We start from the raw sequence: 27,892 nt of genomic DNA, 5'->3' as shown, positions 1-27,892 counted from the left end.
TAACTGCCCTTTTCAGTGTGGAATCAATTTGTATTGTACTGATCAACATAAGCTTGAACTCTTAATGTTGGGTCTTAAAGCACAGAATTAAGTGGCTTTTAAATGACACAAACTGAAAGTATAGATTAATACTTTAAGTATAACGCTTGAAAGTGCAGCAGAATCTAAGCTTTTTTTTTAAAAAAATCACAGTATAGTTTCAACCAAATATGTTAAGCTGTCTGTTGTCAGACACTGCAACTGGAGCACTGTAGTTGGCGTTTTGAACCTAAACATATTGGAATTCCCTGTCAACTCATTGATGAGTGAATGAGCAGCATTAAACTTTAATGAGTGGACAAAGGTGAACAGTATCAGCAGGCCAAAGCTTTGCAGAGCTAACATCTCTGATACATGACGTGATCTTATTTCTAGGATATCTGATTATCACGGGCTTTTGCAAGTGGATTAGATCTTGTCTAACTCTTTTACATAAGAACAGTTTCAAAGATATGGAGTCTTTCTTGTTTAAATTTACTTTTTTTTTTCCTCCCTAGTTGAACCTGTTGTGAGCTTAACGAAAGGACCAAACCCTCTAATAGATGGTGCAAATAGGACAATAGCAGCCACTTGTACAGCAGCCACTGGAAAACCTGCTGCAGAGATTGACTGGGAAGGAGGTCTTGGTGAAATGGAATCCAGCTCTACTTTGTTTCCAAATGAAACGGTGACAGTTGTAAGTCAGTATATGATTGTCCCAACACGATTTGCAAGAGGAAGGCGTATAACTTGTATTGTGAGGCACCCTGCTTTGGAAAAGGAGATAAGATACCCTCATGTGTTGGACATACAGTGTAAGTATTCTGTAGAGTAGTTATTAACTTGGTATATATCTTATATACACTGATAAAGAGGGTGGTTACCTTCCACAGGAACAAGATAATCACTTAGTCCTTCATGAAAAAAAGGGAAATTAAAACTGTATGGGAAAGCATGTGATAAGAGATAAGTCAGGCATGAGTAGAATCCTAGCGTCTCTGTATTTAAAAAAAAAAAGGGGGGGGGAGCAAACCAAAAAAAATGCACCAAAACCCCCCCCATAAAATCACAGAATGATTTAGATTGGAAGGAACCTTAAAGATCATCTAGTTTCAACCCCCCTGCCATGGGCAGGGACACCTCCCACTAGACCAGGCTGCTCAAAGCCCCATCCAGCCTGGCCTTGAACACCTCCAGGAATGGGGCTTCCACAGCTTCTCTGGGCAACCTGTTCCAGTGCCTCACCACCCTTATGGTAAAGAGTTTCTTTCTAATATCTAATCTAAATCTCCCCTCTTCCAGTTTAAAAGCGTTATCCTTTGCCCTATTGCTACATTCCCTGACAAAGAGTCCCTCCCCATCTTTCCTGTAGGCCCCTTTAGGTACTTGAAGGCTGCTGTAAGGTCTCCCCGGAGCCTTCTCTTCTCTAGGCTGAACAACCCAAGCTCTCTCAGCCTGTCCTCATAGGAGAGGTGCTCCAGCCCTCTGATCACCTTTGTGGGCCTCTGCAATTGCTCCAACAAGCCCATGTCCTCATGTTGGGGACTCCAGAGCTGGATGCAGTACTCCAGGTGAGGTCTCACCAGTGAGGAGCAGAGGAGTAAAATCACCTCCCTTGACCTGCTGGCCACGCAGCTTTTGATACAACCTGGGATGTGGTTGGCTTTCTGGGCTGCAAGTGCACATTGACAGCTCATGTTGAGCTTCTCATCTACCGACAGCCCCAAATCCTTCTCCTCAGGGCTGCTCTCAATCCATTCCCCACCCAGCCTGTATTTATGCCTGGGAGTGCCATGACCCATGTGTGGGACCTTGTACTTGGCCTTGTTGAACTTAATGAGGATTGCATGGGCCAGCCTCTCAAGCCTGTCCAGGTCCCTCTGGATGGCATCCCTACCCTCCAGCGTTGTCAGCCACACCACATGGCTTGGTTACATCTAATCACAAAGCTGGAATACCATTATATTTCTACGATTTGTTTTGGGTATTGGCTCATATGTAAGCATTCTTCATTTTTATATATAACCTTGAAAAGATTACAGACAAAATAACAAACTCAGTTGATCCATAAACTGATTATAGCGTCTTACAATTTCAGCAGTATTAAAAAAGAATTCTAATGAAGATTGATGTTTGAGTTGACAAGTTGAAAGTAGGTCTTATGGGGGTCAGTAAGTTATTTTCAAATTACTTGCTAAGCTTTTTCCAGTCTAATTTGCATAAGGAAACAAGAATAGAATATATACATTCCTAACACTTGTTGTTCCGCTTCAGATTGCTGAACATTCAAACCTTTACCAGGCTTGTTCAACAAATTTGTGACTTTAAAACACCTGAATAGGAAGTGAGATGACTTACAGTGCTGCTTAGCTAAAACCAGTTAAGACAAGTAAGCTTTAGGCATGTAATTATTTTTTGTTAGACAATGCATACATGACCAAAATGAGGTATTTTTAATTTCTTCCTTTAATATTCTCTCATCTGTGTGCTGCTTTAAATTTCCTAAATCATACAAGTCTGTCAATTCAATTAGAAGAAATGTAGTGGCTGGAAAAAGTAAACTTTGCTATTTTGTTTTGAGTAGAATCTCTTGTGGGTTTGATTTTGGTCTGTTTGGTAAAGAATCACATATTTGGGCATAAAATAGTGATTGATGCTGGTTTATTTTGTCAATGTTGAAATGATGTTCTAGACCAAAATGCTGTTGATACGGAAATAGAAGTAAAGATTATTTGTTCCCATTATTGTCTCAAACAGTGAATAAGAGAACGAAGTTCTATATTTAAAGTAAAATGAGGGCGCGAGTTGGTCTTAAACTTATTTTTATATGAAAGTAGTGCTAAGGCATGTTTCAGAACTTTTAACAAAATTGTAGAGTAAACAACACTGCAGCAAGTGAGACGCAGAGATTCTATGTCTGCGTTCTCCTAGTCTTCCTTTAGTCTTCCCTTATGCTTACAGCTTTTGCACCTACTCCGTATCTGCTGGAGGCTATACCAGATCATACTGGTGGTTCTGTTCTCTGGGTTCTGAATATTTCAGCTAGGTCTCTCTGGCTTATCTTAAGTGGCCTCCTTGCTTTTTAGAGCCATAAGAACATAATTCTACATTATGATGCCAGTGGGTAATTGTTAACCTTCTTAACTGGCATCTGTGAAGGTTTTGATGACTTCCTAATTACCTGCCTTCTCAAAACGCTGTTTCTGATCCTTTGCTGTATTTTGTTAGTGAGAAGTAGCTCTAAATTACCATTCCTCACTTCCAAAAAATATCAAACTGATTCTTTCCTTCTGTAGTCCTTTCACTTGTCCAAAGTGCTGTATATTTGCTGAAACCACACAGTGGGACAGTTGCACCAATTAAAACAACTTACTCTTCCCCATCTAATCCACTACTGCATATTATGCTATAGCTTGGTACTGTATTGGTGTTCTCTGTGTATTTTGTTGCTGTTTTTAAATTAAAACAAAACAAAACTTTAAACCAAAAAACACCTTCTGTTCCACTGGGTTGACCGTTGCACACAGCTCATGTTCAAATAAAATATTGTGGTTGTTGATAGGTTAAATCTTTTTTTGTTAGATGCCCCAGAGGTTTCAGTAACTGGCTATGATGGAAACTGGTTTATTGGAAGAGAGAATGTTCAGCTCAGATGTAATGCTGATGCAAATCCATTACCTATGGAATTTACATGGACCAGGTAAATATTTATAAAAAGGGGCTTGCCACATGATTAAAGTGGTATAATCTCATATCTCGCAGTAAACACCTGGTTTGAAAACAGGGAGTATGGGACTTGTATTGGGTTGTAATGGTATTATCCAGCCTTTTAAAAGGAGGATTCTAGATATGTGTATGTATGAGTATGGGTGAGTGGATATCTTCTAAATTTACAAGCCTGAACTGTTTGTCATTACTCTCAGGATAAAATCTTTTGTAGTTACTTTATTAAGTAGACTAAACTCTGTGTGTTGCAGTAGAGAGCAAAGCCTAATAAGTGTAGTAGAGATCCAACTATCATTTCATTAGGTCTGTTTTATTAGTATGTGAAGTATATTGTAAACACTTGAACAGACTTTTCTGTATCTGCATTTTAAAATCTGGAAATTACAGTTGAGATGGCAAATACTGCTTACTGAATTATAGAATTTGTCATGTTTTTCAAAAGTGCTCAAGTAGTTGCCAAGACAGATAAATGTAGTGATGGAAACTAGGTCTTGAATATATGCCTAAAAAAAAAAATCCACAAAAATTTCTTACATAACATAACAGACACATTTCATGAATATATGGATTGGGTGGGCCCTACTCAAATTTACTTGGCTTTTTCAGCCAAGGCTGTAGTTTGGGCAAGAGACAGAGAAAGACAATAAAAGCAAGCGTAGATCAAAATCTGTCCTGTGAAGAAAAAAGGAATTAAATAAATCCAGGTATTTTAAATTGATTTGTTGCCTGTAGAAAAAAAGGAAATAAAATTTACAGTGTCACTAGGAAAGTTATGTAGCTATGTTACAGTGCTTCTGTTGGTAAAATCACAGGAATATTCACTGATGTGAAGCTGGAATCCATTTCCCTACTTTATCAATGGTAGATACAATTTAGCATATAGGAACAGTAGTCGTAATGTGGTTTGAAAATGCTGTATTGATGAGTTTGGAATTGTTTGATGGCAGTTTCACAGGGAAACAAAACATTACTATAACTGACTCAATCCTAAAAGCAGACATTGAAATCTTAAGTCAGTATTGTAGCTAACTCTGGTCAGAATAGCATGGCTACACTAAAGTACGTTTAGTAAAATTTATGCTTTACTTATGTGCTACAGTAGGCTGCCATCCCCATCCCATGCTTAGCTCAAATTCAGTGTGATGAGATTTCAACACACAAAACTTCCTGTGTTTGAAAAAGCATGCCAGGCTCTCAACAGCATTACTGCTTGTTTCTTCAGATAAACTGGGTTCTCACTTCTCTGAGTTGAATTTGAGACATATGTAAGAACTAATCAATACAACTTCTATTTCCAATTCCAGAAGAAATATACATATTTAAATATACTCAAAGCACTTCAAGCTTCAGAGGTTAATTTTAAACTTCCTAACGTTAAAACTGAACCAACTTTTACAAGAAAAGCTTAATTTTCTGTAATAAAACTAGTGTAATTTTTTGTTTGAGCAACAACAAAACCCATCCAAGAAGCTGTAATACTGGTGAATTATGAACTTCGAGAGGGGAAAAATTCTATGCAAAATGAGGGTACTTGAATGTTTAAGGAAATGGGAACTAGCTGTATTGAAACTGTGTGCTATCTTTAACGGTTTCAAATGATAATAGCTTCTAGAACTACTACACCAAAAAAATCTTTATCCCTTGGAAGCAAAGGTGGCTCTGTATTTGCTAAGATACTAATATTTTCATGGTCAATAATATTTTAAATGTTGTGCATATGAGAAATTCATTAGAATAGAGCCTTAAAACAAATCGACTATATTATAATGTTTCTTGAAATAAATAGTTCTGGTACTGTGAATTATGAAGTATATGCTTAATCACTTACAAACTTCATATGGCTGAAGAAATTATGGGCAATAATCACTGTTAGCAAAGCAATGGGAATGTTGTCTTGAACCTACATTTGTTGAAGACCATGTTTACTGTTAACTGTGGGTGGTTTTCCCATTGGAGTTCCTATTTTGAAGTGTCAGGAGTGGCTTTTTTGTTTGACACTATTTATAAAATTGCACTTGCTAAATATTTCCAAGAGACTGAGATCTGGTGATCATGTGTTTGAATATTGATTTAGTTCTGCTTAGGTGTTAATAGATACTTAGATAAAAACAAAATGGGATGCAATGGCATGCAATTATACAGGTGTTTAATGGGCAGTTCCAGTGCCTCTGCCCTTTCCCCTTTCCCTGTGCTTACACAGTTGTTACTGCAATCACATGTAGAATGCTACAGGGAAATGGTAGATTTGGAAAAGCCAGTTCATTGGAAACAATTTTTAACCAGTTTCCCCAAATGTATCACTAAGCACCAAATTTGGTTTCAGTGCTGTAATTTAGGTGGAAAAGTGATGGGAGATAAGAAAAGGCAGGTTGAGAGAGAAGCAGCTGCTTGAACTCTTGCTTGGAAATCCTAGTCAAAACATCCTGTAAAATAAGTGCGTACTGACAGAAAACAAAAATTTATTGTGATAGCTCAACTTGATGCAAAAGAACAGGCAGATAATCCTGACAACAGTATAAGTGCATCTTAGTTTGACTGTTAGTTCTTAGAGTTTGAGTTGAATTGTTCCTCCAAGTTCTTTTGAAATAATATTTTCTTAGTTGTAGTAACTTTTTTTTTGTAGACAGCTTGCTAGTGCCAGCAGATTTGACATTTAAAGGACTTGACACAGAAATTGAATATTAAAAGTTCAGGTGGACACTGAGAATATCCAATGAAAGCCCACTGACAACATCAGAGCACAGTCTGGAGAGTGAACTTTTCACTATTTGCAAATATTATTTAAACTACTTAAACTTTAGTTGTAAAGATTCACAGTTGAAATATAACTAACGGTTTTGTTTTAGATTGGATGGACAATGGCCTGAAGGATTGCTATCTGTCAACAATACTCTGCAGTTCAGCAGCCCATTGACTTACAACTATACTGGGACTTACATCTGTAAAGTGACTAATTCCCTTGGTCAGAGAAGTGATCAGAAGACTATCTACATACTAGGTAAGCCTTACTTCACAGCATAGACAGTATGTTACCTCAGAATTTATTTGGTCAATAGTTGAAATAGCAAACTAAAGAGCCATTTGGTGCATAAAATACTTAAGTCTTTTAATTGTATGAAAAGCAACTGAAAGTAGGGAGTTGAGAGCTACAGTATAACTTGCAATTAAACTGACTCTTCAATAACAGCAACATACAGTGGAAATTCTTAAGGTTGAAGTAGTTTTTGTAGTGCTTCTGAGATGATTACTTTCTCTTGGTAGGTGAACTCTGTTTTTCCAGTGTTAACCTGTGTTTTGGCAAGACACATTCACTGCAATAAACAGTACCTTGTCTGTAATAAATTGAAAAAACAGATATTAGTGGGAGGGGAGCAAGTATATTTAGGAAAGTCAAAGATGCTCTACTTTAAGGAAGTTAGGGTTATGTTCTGAACGCGTGCATTGTACTCCAGTTACTTGTTGTCATCTTTTCTCGGGATGCAGATATCCAGTAATCATAAAGTATCTCATGCAGAGCACTTAACTGATCTCCTTAGTGTAATATGGCAAATTTCTGTCTGTTTTAGCATCTCTGCCGTTGGAAAATGTCCTCATATCTATTAACGCAATGTGATTAAAGTTTTACTATGACACTTTCCTTGTGAAAGAACAGCATGACTTAGGGTATATGTGAACAGTGCTGTACAAGTGTGAAAAAGCTCTCTAAATTTCTGTGATGGATTAGCTAAATTAGCTAATCCTAGGTTGATCAGTAAGTGCTCATCTATTTTAATTTTGTAAGGAAAATAATAACAGACATGAAAATTAAAAGTTCATTCTGTTGTATGGTACTGTGGCTCTTTAAGTTCTTGACCTCAGTTATTCCATAATGTGAATAAGCATCAGAGGGCATGTTGGCCAGTTACATGGAAAGAAACATAGATGACTTCTTCATAATAACTTAAAACTAAATATGAACACTTAAGGCTTGAGATGACAAGGAAAACCTAGGACTGAAACTGAAGGTATGGGACATTTGAAGCCACATCTGTCAATTTGTATTTGGTAGTTACTTGCATATTTAGGAAAAGGAATGGTGTTTCAGTCAGTCTGACAAAACTGATCTGCAGGCCATTGTGGGAAAAGTTAGTAAGTTGTAATTAATTGATTAGTTAATAAGCAAGTTAACTGGAAACTTCTGAATACTCCAAGACAGTGGAGTTCTATGTAAACAGAACTTTAAAATTACATAAAATTCTAGCTATTAAAAGACTCCAGTGCTGTAAATTATCACAAAAGTCACTGATGTGAGAAGTTATTTTTGGATGCTTGGTTCTAATGCTTCCTTTATGGAGAACTCATGGCTCTGTAACAGTCTCAAAACAGTTATGAGGAGTGTCACATTTCAAGATGTATCAAGTCACATAAAATTAGAATTGCATCATTACATAGGATGAAACATTCTCTTGGAATGTAACTTTCAACTATGCTTTAACTGTATTGATATTTTCTGAGTATAGCTCTGTTCTGAGCCCTATTCTAACTGTAAGAAGGGGGCAAGTTTTTTTTTTTTCGAGTCCATCGCTTCTCAAGTTGTCAGTTCTATGAATATGATCTGCTCTAAGTAGAATTCATGCCTTTTAACATGACTGTCATGTGTGAAAGTATAAAGCTATCATTCAAATTATGTTAGTGGCTAACAGACTAAAATGGGCTAACTAAAAATTCTTATATGATGCTTCCTAAAATGAATCAAGTTTTTGAAAAAGTAGACTAGAAATACCTACTAGTTGAGCTGTGATGACAGCTTATGTTCTAGCCTATGGTAAATGCAACTTAACTTTAACTTACAGCAGAGATTGTTAAGCTGCAGTAGTTGGTCTTCGGTGTGGACTGATGGATGCTGCTTACATGTGTGCTCCTCTTCAGGTTTGTTCAGCAACTTTGTTTTGCTGGAGTAACTTTATTGCAAACAGCAAAACTTAGCTGGTTTTAGGGAGCACCAAAAATGAATCTCAGCTGCCTAGAGATCATACAGCATCATGGTTCTACAAGTTACACGCACCAATAAAAATAAATACTTTAGTTGACATTAATTTCAGCTTTTAAAAACTGCATGTTAATCTTGGAGTGTGTAGCGTGACCAACATTAAGAAAGTACAGGTGATTTTTAGGCAACTTAGAATAAATCTAGTGCCATGTTGCTACAACTAATGCTCAGGTAAGTCATACTCATCAGTGTAATGCTGAGACAAGTATCCAGCACTCCACTCTAGGTACCTTAGAGAAGATTATACCACACTGATTAAAAGCACTGTATATTCACTTCTAGCATGTAGGAGCCTTGATTAAAATGAGAGGGGTGAGGCAATCATAAAGTATAGCAGCTGTATTCTTTTCAGAAATTAATATTAAACCTATTCTATTGTAACTCTTAAAAATAACTTTTCAGTGTGACTGGTGCTCTAAATAACTGAAATGCCCTTAAAATGATGCAGGATGGGTAAGTGATTATGAATTAGCAAAAATGTCCATCTAAAATAATAATCATTATGTTACTCTACAGAAGGGACACAGACTGATGGCAGGAGGACAGAAAATAAGACTGAAGTAGTAAACTACTGGTGTAGTAGAAAGTCAAACTGCTTACCACCTTAATACTAGACTTAACTGAGCAGATATTATGTAGTAATGGTGAACATGGCACTACTGTACTGTAGTAGAGCAATCATTTAATTAGCTTATTTTTCTGTCTTAGCTGTTTTCCACTGTATACAACTTGGCAAAAACATAGAGAAATTTTGAAGATAGCAGACAAGGCTGCCATTTTTCAAATTGTTGAGGTTTATGAAGCTGTCAAAAGACTGAGTCACACATCTTCACTATTTCTTATTTGTTCACTGATGTAAAGTATAGTCGTCCAGCAAAAGCAAGTCATGCTTCTCATGGAGTTTGGAGGTGATCAAGTGTTATTCAAGTTCCTGACTTAGTCCTGCAGCAACAGGTTTTCCAAAACAAGCTGTTGGCTTGATGTATTAAGCAATTGATCTTGTAATAGAGATTTACTCAGTTTTTTACACAAGGCATTGAACTTTATTTTCTTGGCTCTGTGTCCCCTCACCTATATTCTCTTTACCACAGCTTCTCTTTCTCCATTTGCAAGAGAGGTGACCTACAAGACTCACATTCAGATAGGGACATATTTGCTTCCTCTGTCATCTTTTAAAATTACTGCCTTCAGAAGACACTACTTTTTGTTAAAAGTAAAGCCAGCCTTTGTTAGCCAACAATCCTAGCAATTCTAGGAAGATGTGACTTGTAAGTACAGAGTCACCTTCTTATAGACTAGGTGTTGTCATGGTTAACATAGCAGAGCTTGGTCATCATTTTTGCTTTTGTTTCTTCATATATAGACCTGTTTTCTAAGAGAGCATTGTGAATACAGACTGTATTGGGTTTGTGTAGCAAGGTTTTGGTAGTGGGGGAGCTACAGGGGTGGCTTCTGTGAGAAGCTGCTAGAAGCTTCCCCCATGCCTGATAGACCCAGTGCCAGCTGACTCCAAGACGGACCCGCCGCTGGCCAAGGCTGAGCCCATCAGCCTCTGTGAGAACATATTTAAGAAGGGTGGGGAAAAAAAATGTTGCAGGCAGGAGAGAGCAATGAGAATATGTGAGAGCCACAACTCTGCAGACACCAAGGTCAGTGAAGAAGGAGGGGGAGGGGGTGTTCCAGGCACTGGAGCCCAAGGTGAAGACCATGGGGAGGCAGGCTGCCTCCTGCAGGCCGTGGAGGACCCCACACTGGAGCAGGTGGATGCCCAAAGGAGGCTGTGACCCTCTTGGAAGACCTCACTGGAGCAGGCTCCTCGCAGAACCTGTGGACCCCTGGAGAGAGGAGCCCATGCTGGAGCAGGTTTGCTGACAGGACTTGTGACCCCGTGGGGGACCCACACTGGAGCAGTCCTTGTCCACCCCAAGGAAAAGACAAGCTGGAACAGGTCATAGAGGACTGTCTCCTCTGGGTGGAACCCCATGCTGGAGCAGGAGAAGAGCAAGAGGAGGAACGCTTAGTGGCAGAGACAATGTGTGATTAAACTGACCTCAACGCTCATTCCCTGTCCCCCTGCACTGCTCAGTGGGAGGAGGGAGGGAAATCGGGAGTGAAGTTGAGCCTGGGAAGAAGGGGAGGGGTGGGCGGAAAGTGTTCCAAGATTTGATTTTATTATTATCCTGCTCTGATTTGATTGGTAATAAATTAATTTCTCCAAGTAGAGTGTGTTTTGCCTGTCTTGGTAATTGCCGAGTGATCTCCCTGTCCTTATCTTGACCCATGAGCCTTTTATTGTATTTTTCTCACCCTGTCCAGCTAAGGAGCAGGAGTGATAGAGCAGCTTGGTGGGCACTTGGTGTCCAGCGGAGGTCAACCCACCACCCATATGCTCTTGTATTTTCTAAAGTATATATTAAAAGGGATACTGATAAGCTGCTTTTTTCTGGTGTATAGAAAAAGAGGTCCCAGAATATCCTTACTGCTAACTTGCATGCTGCCTGGTATAGCAGGCTTTGAACTTTCAACATTGTTCCTAAATATTCCTTGCAAGATTGGTTATGTTAATACTAACAGTTGTTCTATGTCCCAAAGAAATGCCAAAATTTTTTACTCAGCGTGGGGAAATCCCAGCTAGAAACTGCAAAAGTACACTGAACTTTGAAAATGGATGATTGATGAAAGAAGTTGTTGGTTGCTTCAGGCTAATCTCAGTTGTCTTATCTTTCATGCTGCCAGAAAGGAGGGAACGAACTGAAGATAATATGAAGGAAAATGTTTAACTCCATTGCGGAAACTGTGTACACAAAAGACTTTGTGGAGAGAGGGTTACACAGTGTCCTTACCCACTGCTTGACTGTGGAGTGGGAATGGTTGGAAAAACAATGATGAACTTCAAAGCCATTTAGTTTCAGACATTCAGAAAGCCTTCTTTCAAGGAAAGGCTACTTTCCCTGCTGTTACAAGGGAGTTACAACATAAGCTTCTCAGCAGTTGAAAGAAAGGGCTGTTTTTACAATGCTCAGCTACATAGAGTTATCAAGTACTTAGCATCTAAGGGAAATTTAGAAATAACAGCAGGTCAAGAAGCAGAGGTACATATGTCTCTGTGCAAATGGTATGTAATCCATATCCAGGCACACACTTTCCACTCTGTAAAATGAGAACTGGAAAAAGAGAGAGGTCGATCTTATAATTTCTGCAAAGCCAGCTCACTTTTGGATTGTAAGTAACTGATAGCAGGTCCTTGTCTTGCAGAAGGCAAAGAAGGGGATGTGGGAGTTGAAGTGTGGATCTTGAATCATGTGGGGTTTGTGTTTTGGTTTTTTTCTAATGAGGACAACTAGACTTTATCATGGGTTTTGCAACTAGATGGACTTTGATTGTATTAATACACAACAACTAGCACTTTCCCTTCCAAAATTTCGTTTCTGTAATGCTTAAGTGACAAATTTTAGCCAAAGGAGATGTGTGCCAGTATTGAATTTTCTTCTTCCTTATTACAGAGCTGATCACCTTACCCCTGAAATACTTCATAGTGGGCTAAATCCAGAATGGTTTGTAGTTTAAAAATATTGTATTCTCTAGTTGATTTTTAAGATTGTGTGCTTGTTGATACCAAGATAGGATTTAACCTTAGATTTTGAAGCTCATGGTCTGGTTCTAAGGATGATCCATCCATCTCTTTGCCCATTCATCTCTCTGACACTTGGCTGCTTCTTGGCTTTGAATTCCCATGGGTTCTGGACATTTGAACAAGGATATACTACAGGGGGACTGAGGGGGAGATGCAGTGTTTGGGGACATGAGACATGTCATATGGTTGGATGTCTCTACTCAACTGTAAAAACTCATCTGCCTGTAAGTTTTGTATTGCAAGAGCTGGGAAGACTCTATTAAGAATAGTCATTTAAGGGAAAAGGAAAAATATCAGACTGAAGCTGTTAAAAGTTGTTACTGACTTTCATCAGAAACATTTGGAAAATAAGTAATAGAGGGAAAAATGGGCGTACTGTACAAGGACTATGGTGCTTTGAGTAGTATTAGAGTTTAATTTGAAGGAAAGAGCAAATCTTGCTTTTCTTGGTAGAAAACTATCAAAGGCTTTGAAACAAACTAGGAAAATTAAGAAAATAATCAGTAGGAAATCGATGCTTTTGAATAAAGTGCTATATGAAGCAATTAACTTAAAATGATGTGTGCTTAATATTTTGTGGAAAGCATTAAGAATTCAAAAGAAACAGGTATTGGTGATTATGTGAAATGTTATAATTAAACAGCTTGTTGATATGAAATAATTCATATCAACAGAAAAGAGCGGTATTTTCTTAATTTGGAGATAGAGTTTGAGATGTGATTTGAAAGCAAAATGTTACGGAGTAGAGGTAAGGAACTCTGGCGTTTCTGGTCTTAATGTTGTTTTCTATTTGAGAAACTTGCTTGGTGCAGGAAGTAAAAAAAAAAAAAAAAATAGTTTTACATACAGAAAGCTCCTGGTGACATTAGAAGTTAACTTCACATGTTCATAATTGTAATTGGCCTTATAAACAAGGAGGGAAGACTTTAATTTTGTCATTCTTCAACAATAGAAGGTACTGACACAGACAGTAGAAGTAATCATGGTTATGTATTGTAGGTATACATATAAACAAACACTGAATTGATACTATATTTGCAATGAATTTAAGATAATATCTTAATTAGTGCTTGTAGATAATGCAGCCGGACAGTGTGACAACTGCTGGATGAAACAAGTTTTGAAGGAAAAGCTTTTCATAAAACATTGGTATTTTAATATATTATAATACAGTGTAAATGCCGCTGTATTTATTTCATGTATGTAATGATTAAACTTGCCAGGATGCAAATACTATATACTTATGAATGTGTATTTTATATTGTGGATGTGGAGGATGAGACTTAAGACATCAGTACCAGAGAGAAATAGATGAACAATTACAAAGCCAGTTTAAAAAAAACAAAATGTATATATAGCCTGGAAGAAGATATCACTGGTACTGTCTGAAATTGTATTTTAAGCTAACAAATCTTGTGTCTAAAGCAAATACATTTTCAAGGAAGAGGGTTTTGAGTTTAACTTCTTGACCTATGGATTTGTGGGACATGGGAACACTGGTAAACTTGTATTCCTTATATCTCTATTTCTTTGTTAAATTATTAAACTCACTTTAGATCAGTTTTTACTAAAATCATAATCTGAATTTCTCTTGTTCATTTTGGTAGTGCATCTTCCTTGTTCAGTTTCCTGTCTTCTGTCAAATTAATTTCATTTATGTGGAGCTCCCTAACAAATCACCACTTTTACATAGTCAAGTAATATAATTATGTGCTTTAAAAATCTGTAAAACCTTACTTATGTCAAGCTTAAAATGCTGTGTTCAGCAGTGAGGTGCAGTCCAAAGTACAATTTGTAGTGATCATGACAAATGTGGCAATTCTGTCTGGTATGAGGGAATTGTATGTCAGTCTGTGAGTAGTAAGATTAAAAATCGTATTTATGAATCTTCATAAAGTTATGATTTGTCAAATAACTGGAAGCTTGACAGATTTCCAGTTCTATCTGTTTTACTTTTTGTGGTGGTAACTTTAGGGTGCCTCTGTAATATGGTAGTAGTAATTCCATGAATCTTGCTTATGGGCATTTAACTAAATAACATGACATAATGAGCTACTCGGCTGTCCGTGTAATATTCTCTCTAAAAGATTCAAGCTATAATAACATGTTTAGTGTTTGTTGCTTTACTGATTTTAAAATTACCTTGCATTGGGCAAGGCAAAAAGCTGGTTTTATTCAGCACAGCACAGAAATAAAAACTGGAGTCGCATATAATACTGCAATTGACTGGGATAATCTCAGGAAGCTTTCTCAATGTCATCAACCCATCACTTGCAACCTTGTCTTCAATACAGATGCATACATCTCCAGTAGACCTTACGAACAAAGGAAAAAGTTGAATGCTGGAGAAGCTTGGTATTTGGCAATCTCTTGTTTAGTTGCATAATCTGGCATGAAATCAGTTGATATTTCATACTGAAGAATGAATATGGAAGTCTCTTTGTGCATGAGGGATCAAATTGCTTTTAGAAGGAATGCATAGAAATCACTTTAACTTCAAATGTTCCAGTTTTTTTATTTTAAAATCCTGAAAGCTCCTTGTACAACATAGGTGTTATTTTGAGATTAATACATGCCATTTTTAACTATGCTTCTTTCACTAATCCCAAGGTGAAGCTGAGTAAGTTGTATTAATGCAACAAGTGTTTTTGGAGAGAATAGCTTAAAAATCAGTAGTTCATGTGCTGCTGAGTGCGCACACAACTCATGGTTTTTCATTCTTATACTCAGTGCCCTGAACAGTTTCTGAAGTGGGAATTTAATGTGGAATAATTGACTCTGTGGCATAATCGGTTAATTTGATCCAGTATTCCTAACTGCTGGGTGGAAACATAGAGGACTGCTTCAGTTTTTCCTGATAGACAGCATTGTTCCATGGGGGAGGTAAATAATGAACTACAAACAGTGAACATCTGAACAGAAAAGCTGTATCTCCTTACTTGGAGGAGAGCAAGATGTCTACTTAAAGATTATTTTTATTCTATTTTCTCCCCATACTCCCTATCCTGCTGCAGCATAGCTCAAAACCACATGTAAAGAAGCTCATCCAAAGCCTGTGGAAAGTGTAAGACTTCTCGTAATGCCATGAACTTGAGAATGAAAAACTATTCTTGTAGAACATACCCATCAACTTTTGCTTTCTTATAAACCCTTAACTGATTTAGCTTGCATTGACATTCTGTGCCTTTTCTGTGTCTTGTCTACTTCTTTGCTCTTTCCATTAGATCCTCCTACTACTACCACTCGACTGCCCACGGTTCCCTGGCATCCTTCGACTGATGGCATCACAGGTTTAGCAACAGAATCTAGAATAATAGATTTCCCAACATCAACCTTGCCAGCAATGCAGGAAGACACTTGGGGTACCGTCATCGGTAGTGCGGTGGGTGGGGCTCTCTTCCTCATACTTGTCAGTGTTCTGGTTGGAGTTATCTGCTATAGGAGAAGACGGACGTTCCGTGGTGACTACTTTGCTAAGAACTACATTCCACCGTCAGATATGCAAAAAGAGTCTCAAATAGATGTTCTTCAGTCAGATGATGTGGATTCTTACCCTGGCAGTATAAAAAAAGAAATTAAGCATCCAATGAACAGCTTAATATCTAAAGATTATTTAGAAGACCCTGAAAAACCAGAGTGGAACAATATAGACAATATTAACAGGTACCAGGAACGTTATGAAAGACCAATGGATTACTATGAAGGTGGAACATTGGGAATGAAGTATATGGGTGGTGAATGTTATGATGACAATGAAGAAGACTTTGTTTCTCACATAGATGGCTCGGTAATATCTCGGAGGGAGTGGTATGTGTAGTAACCACTGAAAATTACATGTGTACCTGCAGTTCATTTCATTGGCTGATCACTTTCAGATTGTTTATACTTACACAAGAGAAGGAATAAACTTTTTGAAACTGATATTTTTTTGAAGGTTTTTATATTGTGACTTGACAAATGGAAATACTGAATCTGGGGAAAATGTATTTGAGCTGCTTTTTTTCGCAATGCTGTACTACTGTTTAAGATTTGAGGTTTAATGCAGAGTGCTTATATTGGTCTATGTCAGAGGTAAAAAAGGCTAAATTAAAGTTGCCATTCAAAATTGTTTAAGAATAAAAAGTGGCTGTCTTGGCTCTCTGATTTAACAACAAGTTTACCTAAGGCAATGATTGAATATTATCCCTTGGGGCATTTACTTTGCAGATTGTGAATTACTCCAATTGAGATACCATTCGTGTTAAACTTAATGCTTCTGTATAGCAAATACTTTGCCGATTAAAATGAGTTATAGCAGAATCAAAGCTTTATTTTTAGGTTTTTCTGCACAAAAATTAATACCTCTTAGCATTTTAATGAGCCTTCTTGTAACTATGTACTTAAAAGAAGTCATTGCACTGAAATTAACTTATGAACAAAATTTTGAGGAGTAACTGTGTAAACAGGTCAAAGGTTTATCTTTGAATAAGATGAAAAATTATTTTTTATAGTCAATTGATTTCTAAAGCCTTATGCTAGTGTGTATATGTATACATACAGTAAGATATTTTGTTAGGCCTGTAATTGGCAGGATGTCAAAACCCATTAACAAAGACAAGATTCTCTTTGCAAGTACACAAGGTACAACTTTAGAGACCTGTTTCTGAAGCTTTTTTGGAATCTTACCATTGAATTTGAAAGCTGTAGAATTGGAAGAAAGCTAATAATTTCAAAGCTGGAAGCTAATGTGAATTTAGTTATTTTCCTGTGTGCCAATAAACATTAAGCATGCTAAGAGGTGTCAAAGCATTTGCTAGAATTTTTATGACCAGAAGTTAAAACAGCGGTTTTACGCTGCTTCTGGCTAAGTTACAATGCTTGCTTTGAAGAGGGTAACTAGAATTGCGGATTATTAGTAGGGAAGTGGACACTTGCATTGCTACTTCATATAGTGAAAACACACTCTCTGGTGCAACTACAGAATCTATGAAACAGGAGTTTAGATAAATTGTGCAGTCTCGTACTGCAGTGGATTTGTTTTCCCTGCAAATAATCAATACTGATTTAACAACATATTCATGTTCCTGTTCTTTAAAATAACATCGTATGTAGGACATCTCACTTGACATCTGAAGTTGTCTTGAGCAGGTTCACCAAACTAATTCTGATGATAATGTAGGGAGGAATGAGATAACTTTAGATGAATTACAGAACAATGCTAAATTCATAATTAGAATAGTAGATTCTTTGAAGTGCCATTTTTAAGAGTTTAGATCAAGAAAATGATGCTGATAAGGCTATTAGTATTTGAAACCTGAAAAGGGAAAAATCTCTGCCACCTTTAAAATGATATAGGCTGCATAGTTATGACCGCTTCATGAGCGTTCATGCTGGAAGTTCTTTTCTATCCTCATGATCTTTGGTAGCTTACAGCATTTAGAGCTTCACAAAAATAGTTGTATTGAGCGTTGTAGACAATACACTGTGATTGCATATGACTGCATGTCTTTAAAACAGAATAAGATAACAGCTTTATTTGAAATTCAAATGGAAAAGCATCCCTAAACAACTTAAGTTTATGTTTGGATTAATGGAGTACTGATACATGATTGACCAAAGTCTCAAGACCAATAGCAAATGATATTGTGTGTCTCTGTAGTTTGAGTGCAAACACAAGGAAAGGAGTTAAATTTCTAGCAGAAGGTTCTGATCCAAATTATTTCTGGAATAAAGAGATAATACCTCTCTTCAAATAAAAAATACTTGATATATCATCTTTAAAAGATGGTGTTACTTGGAAATAAACATAACCATAAACCTGTTCTCCACATGGGATATCTTGCTTTTGTCTCTGTGGATTTTTTGTTTTGATTTTTAAAAATATAGATTATATATATATATTTAATTCCTATGGGTTAAGAAGTTGAAATGTTTTGGAGTTGAAGTTGATAATAGGGATAGGGCTTACGCGTGTTGCGATGTTTTGTACATTATGTCTGCTGTAAAAAGAATTGATTGTAAGTACAAATGGCTGTTGTGTGAATAAACTTTTTGTTACATTCTGGAACATAGGTAGTGTTCAAAAATGTTTGTCAGATAAATTCTTAAAGTTGAAGATGAAAAAGCATAATAAAACCAGAGGCTGGGTAGAAGGAGCTAAAGTATTTAAGCTGTTGAAGATGAGCTTTTTAGCATTTCTTCTTGGAGATCCTAAGCTTATAAAACAAGTATCTTTAGAAACTATTTTAAAGAGTATGGACCTCAATAAATAGATATAGTTGCTGTCTAAATAGTTTCACTTTAAGCACAGCTCATACACTGTCTAGGATTCACATTCTTTAAAGAGAAAATAATTTTTTGTTTTCAGTTGCTGTAGCTCTGCATAAATGTATTTCTTGGAGTGAATCAATTACAATTTATTTCTCACCAACTAGTGAGAATGCAGTGTAGCTGACACCATTCGTCGTAGGTGCTCTCTGACTTGTTCAGCTTGGTACGGTGGTCTGTGTTTCTGATCATTAGACTGGTTAGACTGATATAATTTTTGTGCTTACTATTTTTGCCAAAGCAATTGCAAAAAGCAAATTAAGCGAGCCCCATGGTAATTGCATTTCTGCTCAGTTCTTGTATGTTGTTAGGGTTGCTGGGATATTGCTATTTTTCCTAGTGTTCAGAGGTAAATGGGCAGCTATTGCTATCTCACCCCAAAACTTTAACTGAAAGTATAATACTTTATGATGTTTCAATATTATAGCATAATTTACCAGAAAAAAAACCCCAACACTTAAAAGTTATTACAGTATGAAACAGTCAAGTAACTCTTCTGGTGAAGTCGTGATCGCAAGACCAAGCACCTTCATGGGTTCTAGACCGAACAGTGTATATTAGTTACCCACAACTTCCTCACTTCAAGAGGGAACCAAGAGTAAACTAAACTTAAGCCAATTAAAATGCAGCAGTTCAGTGAGCCTTCCAGTGAATTATGTGCCCATTCTTCAGGAGAATATGGGAATGGTGGTTCTTATGTATGTAGACTGGTATTGACAGACAAATGCAATTTACGCCAAGAAAGCTGTTCTGTAAAATAAAACAATGGTCACTGAAGGTGGTAAGTTATTGTGATCTTCCGGAGTGAATTATCTTCCTGCAAGTTGTTAATCTACGACTTTATCTCTTAACTTTTAAGGAAGTCATAAAAATGCTTATTTCAGTTTTGTTCAACCTACTTAAAATATACCTGCATGAGTGATCCCAGGGGAGTATTGCTGTCAGGTCTTTTACATGCACTGAGAGTATAGGAATACCTATAGCAGAATGGAAACAAAATGGTCTGGGGTTGGTTGGGGGTTTTTTTGTTTGTTTTTTTTTTGTTTGTTTGTTTGTTTGTTTTTTTGAAACAAGGGATGAGGAAAAAAAAGCCTTTGTCCAGCATACAGGCAGAGCAACATTAGAATTGTGAGGAATTGATAAAACAGATTTGATAGTTGTCTTGGGTTTTTGACGTGTGAATAGAATACATAGCTGCAGAAAATACCTAAAATTTCTTCTGGTAAGAGATTAATTGGAGGATGGTTATTGGCATTTGGATAAACATAGTATATGATTCTTTCTGAAGGAAAATAGCTGAAGTAAACTGCATTACAAATATGTTGCAAGTAGCATAGAGCTGTGTTTAATTTTAAACTACTTTACTATTACCTTTCTGATCCAGTAATCAATGTAGATCAGATGGTTATTTCTGTAATTTACCTGTATGTTACCTGTATTTTACAGGTAAAAGTTTTAGCGAAGCTAATGTGAATTATTTGATAAGCATCTGTTAGCAAGTATGCTAACAAATTTCACAGCTTTGTGATTTAAAACTTTTTAACTACCTGGTATAGTGATATGGGTGACCTTCAAAGACTGACAAGTGTGTTAATTCAGTTTGCAAGTTATAAAACGATAGATTTGACAATGCTGAGGTCAAAAGAAAAATGCTTCTTAAAAAAAAAAAAAAAAAAAAGAAAAAAACAAAAAATAACCAAACAGCTTTTCTCCCCTCTTGTTAAAATTATTTATAAAAATGACTTTTCTTGTAGCTTAAAGTGTGAAGATTAGTGAGTTTGCGTGTTCATCGCTCCTAGTAGTATATCTTTTTTCCCCTAATTTTAAGTTTCCCTTTTTCCTTTCTGCAGACTTCAGTGGCTTTAAAATAAAGAAAGATTGCCAATAAAGCCATAGTTATCTAGTTTTTTGAATTAACACCTCTTTTGCTCATGTAAGTGCAAAGCATGTGTTCTGTAACTTCATCTTGCCTTGAGATAGAAAATAAAAGCATGCAGCTAGTGTTTATTAGAAGTAGACAATGAAATTTTTAAAATTATATTAATGGTTCGTGAGCTCTCATAATTCAACCAGTTTTGTAATTGGCTGATTGGAGCCAAGACTGCAGGAGTGCTAGTGCGGGACGAGGCTTTCTGTTTTGTCACGGAAGGAAGAAACATTTCTCAGAATAACGCTGAAATAGCTTATCTGAGTGTTGAAGTTTTGGGAGCTTCTTAAAGGTGTAATCTATGCTATCACATTGCAGATGTGCCATTTAAGCAGACATCTTCTGTTGCTGTAGCAGGGGCTGTGATTGGAGCAGTCCTTGCTCTTTTTATCATTACCATCTTTGTGACAGTGCTGCTGACCCCAAGGAAAAAAAGGCCATCCTATCTTGACAAAGTGTAAGTATGTGTTTGATTTTTTTTTTTTTTAATTGAAGGCAATATGCAGAAAGCGTTTGTTCTATACAGGAATTTAAAGGTCTCAGTTTCCTTAGCAGCTGTTCAGCTGTCATCATTTCAGGGCTGTATTTTAAGATTAGACAAATGTAAAATCACTTGTGTTTCTGAAAAAGAATTGAGGAAGCTAAGAGTGACTTCAGAGTCGTTATAATTCTTTATCTCTTCAGAAGATTTTTTTTTTTTGGAAAGAAAAATGCACATCCTTTGAACTGGAAGGCAGGAGAGAGGTCCGTCTTGACTGACGCCACAGACTACTAGTTTATCATAACTGTAGGTCTAACATGAGAGCAAACTGACCATGCTTTGCACAGTGAAAGTGCACTAAGAAAGTCCTGATATGTGTGTAAAATGATGCTTTTCTAAGCATCTGATACAGTCAAATAAAAGCGAGCAAACAAAAATGTCTGAAAAGATTGTGCCAGCTAAAGTGGATGATGTCTAGACCCTGTTCAGAACGTGCGTAAAAAATGACGATGGCTTTGAATATCTGTAAATAGAAGTCTTTTCACACATGCTGTGTACAGTTAACACTTAAACTGAATGAGAAATTAAAATGTCTGTCATGACTGTATATACTTAATGAGGAGTAGAATAAAGTGACTTACAGCATTTGGCATAAAACAAGTTTCTAGCATTTGAATCTCTTGAGCTAGCAAGACGAGTCAAGTGTTTTCTTACAACAGAGTAATTTCTAATGTGGTTAGAAATACTGTTTTCTTGTTTATTTCTCTTAAATTCTGTAGCTGAAGTGTATTTACATGATAGTCTTAAACATTTTAATTCTTTTATAACCATTTGCTTTCACCGAGAAAGTTACAGTACAGAAGTCTTGTATGTAATAATTCTAAGGCTTTTTCAAAGGTTTTTCAAGCTGTATCTCATAACCTAGAAATGATAGATGCTAATAGTCTCTAATCCTACTTAGTTGGTGAGGGATGGGGATGACACAGGAGGCGGGGAGTTCAGTCTACTTAACACCTTATAGGACAAATAAATTATAGGCAGTGCTTTTCTACAAAAAGTGTGTGACTGAATTATTGCCAGTGGTGGGTATATTAACGTTACAATGCTCCATTGCTGACTGAAAGGTGCGTGTGCCTGCGTGAGTGTTGGATGATTTGGGAGCTAAAATAAATAATATCTAACTGACCATTCAATTGGACTTCACAAACGTGGCATGTCATATTTCATTCATTCTTTATTACAGGATTGATCTTCCACCCACTCACAAACCATCCTCATGTGAGGAGAGAGCATTCTCCATACCGCAGAAAGAAGCTATGCTTCAGGTGAGTAAGTGCTTATATATATATCTATCTCTTAATTGAGGTAAGAAAAGTGTTAACTTTCCTTTATTTTGTTAATTTAGTCTGATTTTGATTTCCTGGTAATGTATGGAGTTTTTGATTGTTGATTCAAAACCAAGAGGTTTCCCTGCATACGTGATATCTGAATCTCATGTCCTTGGTGTTAAAGTCATCCTTAAGGTCAGGAAGCTGGTAGATAGATCCTTTTCATATCTCTAAGTGTTTGACAGACTTTGCTCCTCCTGAAGTAGAAAAAGCTATAGCTGAAATTCTGTGGTGATGAAGAGAATATACATAGCTTTATAAAACAATCTTCATATGGGGGAACAAATATACTTGGTAAGCTTAACAAGTGACTTCAGTGTCATCATCTTCCTTGCTAGTTACAACTGCCATTCTTTTAAGCTGTTAAGGTTTGAGTGTTGGGGATATATTGGGTTTTGGGCTTAGGCGTGGCTAATTTACCAAAGTATGGTTTTGATTCCCAATGAACACCACTAAATCACTTTTAAAAGCTTGCAATTATGTAATTTCTAATTTTATCTCTTTTCTTGAATTTTTCTTTAACAGCAATAAAAGACTCTGCACTAATTCTGTGACAAGTAATTGAATTTTTAGTACGTTTTCACAGGTAGCTTCATGTGATCTAAAGTAATGCTGTCCAAACAAGACAGCAATAGGCTGTGATCTACCTTACCAGCATTTAGTGTTTGTGTGAGTGTAGCCTGATATAACAGGATCACAAAGGTGATACGCTGGAAAGCTAATTCTAGCAAATGAGTCAGTTAAAATAAGTGGGAAGCAAGGAAGGATAGGATTGCCCTTAGCTACAGCATGGCTTTGCACTGGATTGGGCTGCTTGTGAAACTCCAGGTGAATTGAGAAGGCTTCTTTTGTGCTAGGCAACACAGAGGGGTCCCATTTATGGGAGACAGCTTCAGTTAACAGCATTGTTTATTTCATTTCATGTAATAAACTGGTCTGTTCATGAAAACTGTAGATTCTGACTATAGTGTGATATTTTTTTTGGTATATATTAAATCAGTCAGTCTGAACTTTATATTTCTGCTTACACTGAAGAAAACTTTTATCACCTGTCAGTATTAGTGAGAATTAAATTGTAATTGTTCTTAATGGGATTTTTGTTCCAATTTCAGTACTTTGTATAAATAATGCGGTTCAAACCACTGATGTGCTGAACTATAAGCCTGAGGTAATTGAGGCAATCCTTTGTTTATAACTAATATTGTTTTTCTAATAGTCTGGTGTACCTCTGCAGCTTTAAGGACCTATAGAAGTCTTTTTGTTCTGATAGAGAAATGCTCTAGGAAAAAAATCTTCACCCATCTTAAAAGATGGGTTTTGGTGGAGTAATGCTGAAAATACTCTTGTAGATTTTCTTCACGTGGCTGCTCGTTACTGAAGTTCACCAAATATGAGTTGCCAATAAAAGCTTTCCTCTTTCTCATGAAAATAATGCATGAAAAGAATATCGCGTATTATAAATAGTACTTTGAGTAATAGTTGCTAATATTGTTGCTGAATGAAGCAAGAAGCTTTTATGAGATCTACTATAACTTTATTAGCAGCCTGATGATTATGATATGAAGGAATAAAACATAGAATTGGCAAAAAGCATGATAGGTTTTTGTCTTCTGACCTTGAAGGTGGTATAACACCTAGGATGACACAAAAGAAACAATGCTTTTCTGTGCTAACTAGGTAGTAACTCTTTCTTCTGTTGCTATGATAATCAACAGATGCAATATTGATGACTCATGCTTCTGCTAATACATTTCTATGCCTTAAGTATTATGGTAAAAGATTATCTTGCATACAGAATCAGAAGATGTAGACTACTTTGTTATTTGTGCCTTTGTAGTGATGCTAGATGGCAAAATGACAACAAGATTATTTATCCTTTACAGGGCTACTCAAAGCGTATGCCTTATTGTTCTTTTATTGTTCTTTTGAACTCTGTTGGCTTTAAATTCTTAGTTTCACTTAGTGTGGCTTCTGTTAGTGAATACTTAAGAACTAAGAAAAGATGAAGCTGACTGTGGTCTTTGTTGAACACATAATAAAATGTTTTGTCTAAATCTATTTTGTAAATAGAGAAAAGACCCTAAACAGGCTGAATTGAATAGTCATTTCAATTCAAACATAAATTTGAAATAATATTTCAAACATAAATACAGTTTTAAGTTGTTTTGGGAAAGGGAGCAGAGAGATCTAGTTATTTTTTAAGGCTAGATGTTAACTATGCTTTATTTTAAAAAAATGTTTGTTGGCATAACATTATCAGTGTACCTGTTCTTTTTCTCTTTTGGAGAAAGAACTGGAGCTGGAGGCTGAGTCCTTCTAGCTGATACTGCCTATAATCAACTTGTACTCTCTGTTATGCTTGAGACAACAGCTTCTGCTTTGTCTAATAGAAATAAGTGTCAAAATGGTAGCTTTAGCCAAGAAGTGCTTGGTTGCATTGTTTTGGTGTAATAAACCAACACTTCAATAGCTGTAAAGAGGTAAAAGAAGCAAGTAAGCAGCCTGTCACTATGTCCTGTCTTGTTTGACTAAAAGTCTGTACTAGCCACGTAATTTATGTTTCAAATGCTGTTTGAACTGTATTGTCCAGTCAATAAACGAGAAGCATGCTGATGCAAGCTTCTGGTTACGCTGAAAAGAACTGCAGGTGAAGTGTTGCTGCATTGTCAACAGCAATAGATGGTCAAATTCAGTCTGAGTGGAAATGGTAGGCTACATGGAGGTGCAAAGTAAAGTTAAAGGAGAATGAACTTAAATGGTGTCTTCTGCATACTCACAATAACTGACAACTAAAAGTGGATTGATTCAATTCAAGCTGATTCTGGTAAATTGTTGTATATAATATGCAAATTTTTAAATCATCTGTACGGTTATTTATCAAATCATGCACCGTAGCTTTTTTGGATCTTGTGAAGTATTCCAGGTGGAACTGAATAAGCTGAAATTTTCCTGTTTGTGTCCCAGCAGTCAATATTTAACTAGATTTTACCCATATCTGAATAGATGGGTGTTGGTATGAAATTGAAGGGGGATGTTGTAGACGTTTGATAATACTGGGTCGCCAATATCTTTCATAGTTACTCCTTTAGACTTTAAAGCTTTAAGTATGCTTTAAGTATACGTTAGCATTTAAATGCCAACATTAAACAATAAGCTACATGTATGTAAAAGTAGTGTGTAACTGAGTATACTTATAATAATTTCTCTGTACTGGTATTTGCAGATACCAATTTATGTATTCATGTGAATCACTTAAGAAGAACCAGTTCACTTATGGCCCTAAAAGAGAGAAGCAGAAGTCCAAAACATAGGAATCCTATATGGAACAAAGGAAAAATGGCAATGTAAAATAGTTTTATTTACTGTGAAGACTGTAGGTTCATCTTTTATCAACTTTGTTAGCAACAAAGCTATTGCTTTTGTCTGTGTGGTTTTTTAATAATTATTGTCAATGGAAGTGCTATTTTGTTACCCAAAACTATTTTTTGCATGTAATACAAAAGCGCAGTGAGCAGCCTGAAGGTTGTGTCCTTGGTGAGAGAGAGGTCTCTGCTTGGCAACTGAGTTTCGAGGCAAATCGAGAGGCAGTTGAGCAATGGAAGAATTCCAGTGGCTTAAAGAGGAATTCCTCTGTTGCGTAATATTTATAAAAGGAGTGGGAGAGGGGGTACTAATTCAGGCAATCGTTTGAAACATTAGAGTTAGTTTCACTGTCTTTCAAAGAATATATCGCTAAGAAGCAAAACTTCTTTACTAGCCTAGAAACGACTGAGATGGACAGTCTCTGACAGTGTGATGGAACTGAAGTTATGTCTAGCTTAACAGGTGCTTCTGAAAGAAAGGAATAAATGTTTTGTATAATGCAATGCATGAATGTTCAGAGTTCTTGAAACATTCAGAAATTAATAGTGCTTTTTTTTGTAGTAACAGAAATAAGTGGAGAAGGGAAATACAGCCCCACAGGTAATTCTACCCATGAGAAGGCTCACTTCAGACTTGCAGCTTGTAAGAATACGTCATATACTTAGCCAAGCAACCTGGTCGAACACTAAAGCTCTTTAATGGTGATATTTATATTCCTATTAAAAACGGGAAAGAAGATGGTGAAATTCTATTAGCACGGTTAAAAGCATATGACACCATTTACTGAATGATGGTATTTCTGGATCAAATTTGAAAAGATCACCCACAGTACTCTTAAACATAGCATAATATTGATTCATTTATAGATTATGGCTCTTCTAGTTCTTTTCCTAATGGTCTTAATACATGTGGGAACATCTCTTCCTTGATGAAAAAGGAATCATTATTGTTATAATTTGCCTTAGACTGAAGAGCTGTTTAGGCAAACAAGACTGAATGGAAGGAAGCACAAAATGTGCATAGATAAACTCATCTATATTGATGAAGGATCTTACAATGGAAAAAAAAATAATTAACCAGATAGGGACTGGAATGAGGCACAAGTGGTTTTTTGTTTTATTAGTGGATGCTTTTGTAATAGGATTTCTAAATTGGAAAGGATGTGAAAATGTAAGACGAAGTTGGTGAGGTAGTTGATTTAGGCTTTTAAAGGACTGTTTGAGAAGGAGCATGTTTAGAGTAAAACTCAATGCTTTTATGAAACATTTCATTATTAATATTTATACTTATTATTTTTTATTTTTTTAATTCATTTTAATTTTAAAAAATTAAATTATTTACTAATTTTTATAATTACCAAGCACTGGAACAGGCTGCCCAGGGAAGTGGTTGAGTCACCATCCCAGAAGGTCTTTTAAAACATCTGTAGACGTGGTGGTGAGGGACGTAGTTTACTGGTGAACTTGTCAGTGCTAGGTTTACAGTTGGACTCGATGATCTTAAGAGTCTTTTCCTACCTAATTGAGTCTATGATTCTCTAAAATGTAAAGGTAAGACAATGGAAAATGTTGTAAGCATCAAAGCACAAAACCCCAGATGAACTGCGTAGAAGCACTGTTGCCCAGCACCAGTTTTCTTTGACAGAACCTGACAATGTTAGTTCTATCACTTGCTCCATGGCAGTAAAAGGTGCAACTCCCTTTTTTAGCAAGGGTGTGTTGTGTTTTCATGCCACGTGAGATCATTTCCTTTGTCTCTAGTTTTAATTGAATAAATGAACCCACTGGAATTTCCTGTTCTGGTTTCCAGTGTTTGTGTAAATCATGTCTACATCCATTGTTGGTAGAAATTCTGGAGCAGGCAGATTTTTTTGCTCACAGAACATTAGTCTTTGGTGATATCAGCGTTCTTGTTCACCATATGTGTTTCGCTTCCTTGTGTGGTGAATTCATGCTTTTTGCTCAGGTGTGAAGAAAGAGCAGTGTCTCCTAGTAAATGGTAAATTGCATATTCTCAGAGT

The 27,892-nt window shown here is 36.5% G+C and overlaps 1 protein-coding gene across 3 annotated transcripts in view; it reads left to right on the top strand.

The window, feature by feature from the left end:
* NECTIN3 (nectin cell adhesion molecule 3) overlaps positions 1 to 27,892 on the top strand; it is a 70,459-nt gene that overhangs the window by 31,455 nt on the left and 11,112 nt on the right. Inside the window, exons 3-7 of one of the 3 annotated variants that reach the window (XM_063349155.1) lie at positions 537 to 833; positions 3,601 to 3,718; positions 6,591 to 6,742; positions 20,959 to 21,097; positions 22,365 to 22,446. In XM_063349155.1, coding sequence (XP_063205225.1) covers positions 537 to 833; positions 3,601 to 3,718; positions 6,591 to 6,742; positions 20,959 to 21,097; positions 22,365 to 22,446 — 788 coding nt within the window. Of the gene's footprint in view, positions 1 to 536; positions 834 to 3,600; positions 3,719 to 6,590; positions 6,743 to 9,864; positions 10,935 to 15,631; positions 19,723 to 20,958; positions 21,098 to 22,364; positions 22,447 to 27,892 lie in introns of those variants that run through there. The other 2 variants (XM_063349148.1, XM_063349164.1) reach the window with 2 other exon arrangements.

Source organism: Chroicocephalus ridibundus, chromosome 1 (assembly GCF_963924245.1).
Source record: "Chroicocephalus ridibundus chromosome 1, bChrRid1.1, whole genome shotgun sequence".
NCBI classification, from domain to species: domain Eukaryota; kingdom Metazoa; phylum Chordata; class Aves; order Charadriiformes; family Laridae; genus Chroicocephalus; species Chroicocephalus ridibundus.
The sequence above is the reverse complement of the archived record's forward strand: the minus strand, read 5'-3'. Positions and strand labels throughout refer to the sequence as shown.